The following is an 8,685-nucleotide window of genomic DNA, read 5'->3' as shown; positions in this document are numbered from 1 at the left end:
TCGTGCCCAGGTCTCGCCTTGCCTCAGGTCCCGCTCGGGTCCAGCCACCTCCGCCCTCTGAGTTCAGCCACTCGTTAAATGTTCCTTTTCGAGGCGTCTCAGAGCTCTCCCGAGGGGAAATGCAGTAGCGCGGGGTGAATCCTGTGGATCGTCTGTGCGCTGCGACGATGGAGCCACTGCCAGAGCTCTACGCGATCTTCCAGGGAGAGGTGTGTGAGCTGCGGCCTCAGCCCTGCTGCTCTGGGTGTTCTTTGTCTGTGTTGGTCACTGCTTAGCTCGGTGGTGGTTTGGGGAACTGGGAGTTCTGTGCCACACACACACCTGTGTGTGCCAGCATGTGTGTTTGGGTACACAGGCGTGGGTATGTGCACAGCAATAGGGTATGTGCAGCAGGGATATGATATCAGGGTGAGGGAGGGAATTCTGCCCCTCTGCTCTGCTCTGCTCTGGTGAGTGCCACCTGCAGTGCTGCTTCCAGCTCTGGGGCACCAATGGCAGGAGGATGTGGAGCTGCTGGAGAGAGTCCAGAGAAGGCCACAAGGCTGGAGCCTCTCTGCTCTGGAGCCAGGCTGGGAGAGCTGGGGGTGTTCAGCATGGAGAAGAGAAGCTCCAGGGTGACCTTAGAGCCCCTTCTAGTGCCTAAAGGGTCTCCAAGAGAGTAGCAGAGGGACTTGGGACAAGGAGGGACAGGAGGGAATGGCTTCCCACTGCTAGAGGGCAGGTTAGGTGGGATATTGGGAAGGAATTCCTTCCTCGCTGTGAGGGTAGTGAGACACTGGGACAGGTTTCCCAGAGCAGCTGTGGCTGCTCCATCCCTGGGAGTGTTCCAGGCCAGGTTGGGGCAACTTGGGCTAGTGGGAGGTGTCCCTGCCCATGGCAAGGTGTGGAACTGGATGAGCTTTAAGGTCCTTCCAATCCAAACCGTTGTATGATCTATATCCATATCAGATACTGATTGAACAAGGCAGCAGTGGCTGTCAGGCCATACCTGCCCCAGTCTCCAATCCCTGCTGTGTCTGACCTGCCCTAAGATCCAACACTGAAGGAAAACAGGGACCTGTGCAGGTTTCTTGTGCCTGTCGTCCCCTGTAGTTTGCCAGTGGCTGTTTGTGCAGATGTTTCCCTTAGCTGTGCTGTTCATTTCCTCTCCAGGTTGCTGCAGTGACAGATTTTGGGGCCTTTATCAAGATCCCAGGCTGCAGGAAACAAGGTTTGTGGCTCTGATTTGCTTCAGACAAAAACAAAAGCTCAGAAAAGGATTGTTTTTCCTAAATTTGGAAGATGAGCTACAGATTAAATAAGCCCTAGGAATTTGTTTTAAGTTATTCTATTTATTAGAACACTAAAAACATGTTCTTCTCACCCCTCAAAGCATTGTCTGCTCTGAGCACTTTAGGGACTGCTGTCCTGGAGGGCAAATCTAATGTTCACTGCAAACTTGTCCTTATCTTTTCTCTCTTTTCTCTTCCCAAACCACTTCCAGGCCTGGTCCACAGGACTCACATGTCCTCCTGCCGTGTGGATAAACCCTCAGAGATTGTGGATGTTGGGGACAAGGTCTGGGTGAAACTTATAGGAAAAGAGGTGAGTTTAATTTTTGTTCTTTAGTGATGTGTAGATAAAATGTGCTGTAAACTACTGAGAGCTGTGCCTGGAGGCTGTGACTTCCTGTGGCTTTGTTGGGCTCTGTGTTACAGCCACAGGAATTCTCTTCATGTTCCTTCTGTGACTTCTAATAATGCAGTGCAGGAAAAGGGATTTCATAGAGTCACAGACTCTCTTGAGCTGGATGGGACCCCCAAGGATCACCAGTCCAACTCCTCCCCTGCCAAGGACACCACAATGATCCACCCTGGGCCTGAGATAATTGGCCAAACACTCCTGGAGCTCTGTCAGCCTTGGGGCTGTGACCACTGCCCTGGGGAGCTGTTCAGTGCCCAAACACCTCTGGGGGAAGAACCTTTGCCTCATCTCCAGCCTAACCCTCCCCTGACACAGCTCCAGCCATTCCCTGTGTCCTGTCCCTGGTCCCAGAGAGCAGAGATCAGTTAGATCAGTTCTGAAAGCAGAACATTGATCTGAATTGACCTATGGTGTAAGCTGATCTTATTCCTGAGATATTCCTGACAGTTGGTTTATTAGCTAAAATACTCTAATTGCAGCTAAAAATCACCAGAACAAAAGCCTTTTCATGTCATATCCTTTTTGTTGCTGCTCTTTGTTTCCTTGCTTCTCTGTAGGCCTCCAGACTTGCAGAGTGTTGATTAACCAGATCCAGTGTGTTAATTAATGAACATCCTGGTCATTTATGTTGCTCATTCCAAATCTTTCTCTTTCAGATGAAAGATGACAAACTGAAGCTTTCCCTCTCCATGAAGGTTGTTAACCAAGGCACAGGCAAAGACCTTGATCCCAACAACGTTTCCCTTGAGTAGGTAAATCTACTGAGCAGAATCTATGTTGATTAACCAGATCCAGTGTGTTAATTAATGAACATCCTGGTCATTTATGTTGCTCATTCCAAATCTTTCTCTTTCAGATGAAAGATGACAAACTGAAGCTTTCCCTCTCCATGAAGGTTGTTAACCAAGGCACAGGCAAAGACCTTGATCCCAACAACGTTTCCCTTGAGTAGGTAAATCTACTGAGCAGAATCTAACAGGGAATGGCTTTGCCAGAGGGTAGGGTAGGGCTAGATGGGATATTGGGAAGGAATTATTCCCTGTGAGGGTGCTGAGACACTGGCACAGATTGTCCAGAGAAGCTGTGACTGCTTCATTCCTGGAAGTGTTCCAGGCCAGGTTGGATGGGGCTTAGAGTAACCCGGGCTGGTGAAATGTGTCCCTATTTTTACACGTGGCAGGGAATGGGATGGGATGGGCTTTAGGGTCCTTCCAGCCCAAATCAGTCTAGGATTCTATTCTTTTGGTCCTGGGTAAGTGTATCCATGTGTGTGTTCACATACAGCACACAGATGTTATGTGAGGGCTGTAGGTGCAGCTCCCTGTGGTTCTGCTTTGTGCAGAGAGGGCTCAGCCCATCCCCAAAGGAGAAGATGACAGGCAATGGGCTGTTAACAATATTGGTTTGGAAAACAAGAGGCAACAGGCAGGAACTGATGCCCAGGAAGTTCCACCTGAAACATGAGGAGGAAGTTTTTCCATGTGCAGTGACCAAGCACTGAACACATTGCCCAGAGAGGGTGTGGAGTCTCCTCACTGGAGATATTCCAGACCCATCTGGACACAATCCTGAGCTATGTGTTCTGTGCTGGCCCTGCCTGAGCAGGGAGGTGGGACCAGTGACCCACTGTGGTTCCTTCCAGCCTGACCCAGTCTGGGATTCTGTGGTTCTATGAGCATGGTGTGTTCTAATGAGACCTTAGTCAGCTCCATTTTTTGGCTTAGCTGAACACAAATGTTTGTGTTTAGGTTGTGTTCATACAAATACACAGAGTTCCTGGTGAGTGTGGAGTGAAAATGGAACTGTCCTTGTTTCCAGCCAGGATGAGAGGAGGAAACGCACCTTCAGGGACTACACGAGTCAGAAGATCACCCTTGAGGCTGTCTTGAACACTATGTGCAAGAAATGTGGCTGCAAAGGTAAGTTTGGGCAGTGCTTTTAGGGAGTCAGAATGGAATCATCAAGGTTGGCACAGACCTTTAAGATCACCAAGTCCAACCATCCACCAGCACTACCTTTGTAACCCTTAAACCACATCACCCACTGTAAGATCCATGTGTATCTTAAACACCTCTAGGGTTGTGAGGTTCCTTGTAGGTAGGATTGTATCAGTGTCTGTCTCATGGTTAGTGTCACAGGATGATTTGGGTTGGAAGGACCTTAAAGCTCATCTCATCCCACCCCCTACCATGGGCAGGGACACCTTCCACTACCCCACATTGCTCTAAGGCCTCTCCATCCTGGCCTGGAACACTCCCAGGGGTTGCCACAGCTTCTCTGGGCAAGCTGTTAACATGGTCACACATGGTTTATAACTATACTAGCTATAACTATATAACTATACTAATAGTGTTTTAAAGAACCCCCCAAATCTGGATTTTGCCTATATCCATCTGCTTTTTAATGCTGATGTCTCCTAACAGACAGGCAGGTGCCACCTACCTGAGTTTCCACTGCAGCTTTTTAGTAGGTCAACTTTGATGCCTCCAGAGTTAGAAAGGGTAGGACCAGATGAGCTGCTCTTTGTGGCTTTAGCTCATTTACCATGTGCCAATCACACCAGTTTCTCTTTCCCATACACTTTTCCATGCTGTTTGAGCCTCTGCACAGACACATTTCTACCAACTGCCCAGTTCAGTCAAGAATATCTTCATTAACTCACCAGCTGAAATTTTAAGGCCAAAAATGTACAGTGTGGATTGTCTTCTTGTGACTAATAACACAAAGATCCTTGGCAGCACGTCAAGGGTGTGAAATGCAGTTGTTAAACAAGACAAAAAAGGAGAAGGGGGTGGATTGCTCCTTCTAATGTTCTTTTCCAGGTCATTTTGCCAAGGAATGTTTCATGCAGCCTGGAGGTACCAAATATAGCCTCATTCCAGAGGAGGAGGAAGAGGAGGTGGCAGCAGCAGGACATGGAGGAGATAAAAAGTCCAACCTGGCTGAGGAGTCTTCAAAAAAGAGGAAGAAGGTAGGATGTGTCTTGGGAAAGGGGATGGAGAGTTTGGTGTGTGGGTGACTCCAGCCCTGTGGGTGTGAGAAGGTAATTCTGGGCTGGGAATGTGGCTCAGTTCTGTGCAGTCTCTGTAGGGACACAGGAATCTCCTCTGCAGACCTTGTAGCAATTCCTGTCCTTTCTCCCTTTACTCCTGTTCCCCTGTCAGCTGGTTCTGTGCTGTAACACACAATCCTCAAAGAGATTCCTTAGAAGGAGAAAAGGATTATTCTTTTTCTCCTGGTCTATTTCAGGCTCTACAGAAATTGCTTCAGTTTCCTGAGCTTCTGTGTTTCTCGCCTGCTTTCTCTCCCTCCTCCTGCCCTAACCCCTATCCTTACCCTGAGCTCAGTGCCCTGCTGCTGGCTCCAGTGGCTGTCCTGACCCAGCTGGAGCAGTGGGAACTGGGATTATCTGCACACACACAGGGAAAATCTCTGTCTGTGTTTGCACAGGGAACATTCTCCATTCCCGGCTCCAAAGCAATCTCAGTCCATGTGAAAATGGCAAGAGATAAGAGACCTGTTGTGTACAGTGTTTGACCTCTGGCTCCAAGCATGTTGGGATGAAACATAGGCCTGAATCCAAACCTGGTGTCAGGTTTACAATGAGGATTCATGGAATCCTGAAATGGATTGGGTTGGAAGCTCATCTCATTCCAGTTAGCATTGATCTGATGCCTAATGTGCAGTTCTTGTTTGCTCAGAAGAGCTTGGAGAGCTGATCCAGTGGTGGGAACAGGATCTCTCATGCTCATAGACCTTGTGCCAGGTTCCATCCCAAGATGTTCTGTACTTTCCCACCACAGGCTCCTACTCAGGAGTGTTTTGGACTTGTCTTTGGTGTGCTATGCTCTGATAGGAAATACACATAGTCTAGTTTCTGTTCTGGTCTTGGAATCACAGGATTGAATGGAGTTATCCCACAGATCCCAGACTGGCTGCACTCTTAACCATTCCAGGCTCCAGATACTGGGATTCTCTCCTACCTGTTGGTGATTCCACAAGCAGGGCTGCCTTGTGCTGCCATGGGTGGTTTGCCTGGGAAAGGCTCCAGGAATTGTTTTTTAAATGTTGTTAAGCACAATTACACCAAGAGATGCACCAATAGCTCCTATCCACCAGGATGGGGATTCCCAGTGGAGTCTTGTCCTGTGACACTACAGGATATGTGGGTCACTGTCCTCTATTTGTTCCTAGTTTTTTGGTGTCTGTGCGTTAACAGCTTTCCCTTCAATCTTGCTTCTCCCTTTGATCTCCCTCCCTTCTCAAGGAGGACATCAAACATTTTCAGATGTTTTCCAGAGCTGGAATAATAAAACTCTGAGGTTTTTTGGAGGCAGGATGTGGGATCCTGGAGATGAATAGCTCTCTTGTTGTCTCCAGTGCCTGCTGTGAGCTGGTCTGGGAGCCTCCATGTGCTTCCCTGCTTGCCTGGAGCCCCAGGGATTCACACAGCATAGCTCAGGCAGCCTAGTGACAGTCTCCTTGCTGATCCATGTGTGTGACATCCATGTGGAGATGGGATGGGATTCTTAAATGAGCAGCAGGGAGCTGCCAGCTCCCAAACACCTTTGACAGCAGAGCAATAGTATTGGCAGTTTGAGTTGGTCATGAGCAGCATTTGCTGTTTCCTAGCTCTGATGCAATTTCTGGGTGCTCTCTCCTCACGATGGTCCTCTGGAGTCCTCACCCCCTGTTTTCTCACCTTGCCTTCCCAGTGGTTCCTCAGCTCCTCACTTTGCTCCTGCCTGAGCCCCACAGGATGGAGAGAGCTGTAGCTTCAGGTCTCTGCAGTGGTGTGACAGTGACAGGTCTGTACTGACACATCACTCTGTTAGCACTGTCCTGTCTTCCCTAATCCCTGGGAAATAAGTGACTTGAGGGTGAAGTGAAGATACTGGAGCATGTCCAGAGAAGGCAGTGAAGCTGGGGAAGGGTCTGGAGCACAGGAGCAGCTGGAGGAGCTCAGCCTGGAGAACAGGAGGCTCAGAGGGGACCCTCTGCTCTCTCCAACTCCCTGCCAGGAGGTGCAGCCAGGTGGGAATCAGGCTCTGCTCCCAGGGAACAGTGATAGGATGAGAGGAAATGGCCTCAAGCTGTGCCAAGGGAGGTTTAGATTGGATATCAGGAAAAATTCCTTCACAGAAAGGGTTGTAAAGCATTGGAACATACTGCCCAGGGCATTGTTGGAATCACCATCCCTGGAAGTGTCCAAAAACCATGTGCATGTAGCATCTGGTGACATGGTTTAGTGGTGAACACAGTGCTGCTGGTTGATGGTTAGACTTGTTGATCTTAGAGGGCTTTTCCAGCCTGAACAATTCCACGATTCCCTGCTGTGTGGAAGCCCCAGAGCTCCTGCAGGGAGTATCTGACAGCTGGGCAGGCACATGGCTGTGTGCCTTTCAGTTTTATTCCTGGGGTCACAGGGTGAGGGAGCTGCTATGGGAACACAGCAGTGTGCCCTGCTGGGCTGTGTGGGAGGAGGCAGTGCTGGGAAGAGCTGAATCCTTCTGATCCTGCTTTCTCCTCTGCCTTCCAAGAAACTATCTGCAGTGTGACCAAGGGATAACCCCTGTAATTGAAGTTCTACAAAAGCATCTTCTGCTCAGGCACACGAAGCAAGTCATTCCTGGGGTAGCTTTGGATGGTCATTGGAACTGCATCTCTTGACTGCTCTTTTTTTCCCACCTTGAGGAAGATTTCCAGGCACTTTGCCTGCAGCTGTTGTCTGTTCATGTGCAAACCACACCTAACTCATTGTTCTATGGCTCAGCAAAGCTTAGTTCATTCTCACTTGGACTTGTTCTACTAGTTCTTACATGGCATTAGTTTAGGGCAGAGCTCTTCACACTCTGCTGTTCACCTGCTGTACTTAATCCCTGATTTTCTGAGCTTGCCTCTGTTTATTTACTGGCAGTACACTGGATTCTTCTCCTCAGCTTCATTCTGACAGCTGCTTAAACAAGGGATGCAATAATACCTTTGGATTTATGCAATGAACCTTGTTTAGGATGAAACTAGGTGGTGGAGAAAGAATGAAAACAAATCTTGAAGGATTTCTGGCACCTCCCTGGAGATGTGCACAGACATCTATCCAGAAATCCATTTAATTTTTTCCCCAAGGACAGGCATTAAGTGTCAGAATGAGACCAAAACTGCACAAAAGGGTCTGATGAAAAGTATTTCACCTTCTTGAAGAGTTCTGGGCACTCCTCTCTTATCTCAAATCCAAATACCTCTACAAGGAATGAGCTGTTGTAACACTGAAAGCACAGCCTGGAGCAGCATTCCTTGCAAAGGGCAGGAGAGAGCCTGGTGTGCTGCTGTGGGCCCCTTTGGAGCAGTTTTTAACATAACTAGAGCAGCAGGAAAACTGTTCCATGAAAATCAGCATTTTCAGCCTCAACCTGCTGCTTCCTGATGCCAACACTGGGAGAGAGGAGAGGATTTGGAGAATGTTTGTTGTGCTTGGTGGGATTGGGATCACTGCATGGCTGGGACTGTAATGTGCAGTTCTGTGTGTTGTGGGTCCTGAGCTGCTTGGGCAAAATTCTCTCCAAATGTTTACCCAAAAGCAATGTTTGGAGTTCTGGGTGTGCCTGAGAGCAGAGATCAGCTCCATCCATCACTCCTGGGGGAGCAGTTTGCAGCTCAGGTCACAGCAGGACTGTGCTGCTGTGGCTGCAGGCACCAACCTGCACTTAGCTGGGCACTGCCTGAGCTAGAAACACTCCCACCTGCACAGGGAGTTCACTGGGAACCAGTCAGTGCTGCTCTCCAGTACTGGGATGCTGCAGGTGAAGGAAACTGGAGAAGAGAAGGTTGTGTGGAGACCTCAGAGCAACCTGCCAGGAGCTGAAAGGGCTCCAGGGAAGCTGCAGAGAAACTCTGTGTTAGGAACTGCAGGGACAGGACAAGGAGGTATGGGGAGAAATTGAAAGAGGAAATTTAGCTTAGATCTTAAGCAGAAGTTTTTGCTGTGAGGGTGGTGAGCAACTGTCC

General features: G+C 49.0%; 1 protein-coding gene across 2 annotated transcripts in view; it reads left to right on the top strand.

Annotated features, from left to right (window-relative positions):
- Positions 1-167: 167 nt before the first annotated feature.
- ZCCHC17 (zinc finger, CCHC domain containing 17) overlaps positions 168-8,685 on the top strand; it is a 12,610-nt gene continuing 4,092 nt past the window's right edge. For both annotated transcript variants that reach the window (XM_009084044.1, XM_009084043.1), the window contains exons 1-6: positions 168-209; positions 1,153-1,210; positions 1,484-1,584; positions 2,340-2,431; positions 3,502-3,602; positions 4,506-4,654. In XM_009084044.1, coding sequence (XP_009082292.1) covers positions 168-209; positions 1,153-1,210; positions 1,484-1,584; positions 2,340-2,431; positions 3,502-3,602; positions 4,506-4,654 — 543 coding nt within the window. The remainder of the gene's footprint in view (positions 210-1,152; positions 1,211-1,483; positions 1,585-2,339; positions 2,432-3,501; positions 3,603-4,505; positions 4,655-8,685) is intronic.

This window comes from Acanthisitta chloris, unplaced genomic scaffold (genome assembly GCF_000695815.1).
Source record: "Acanthisitta chloris isolate BGI_N310 unplaced genomic scaffold, ASM69581v1 scaffold20691, whole genome shotgun sequence".
Lineage (NCBI taxonomy): Eukaryota > Metazoa > Chordata > Aves > Passeriformes > Acanthisittidae > Acanthisitta > Acanthisitta chloris.
This window is presented reverse-complemented; position numbering and strand designations above follow the sequence as displayed.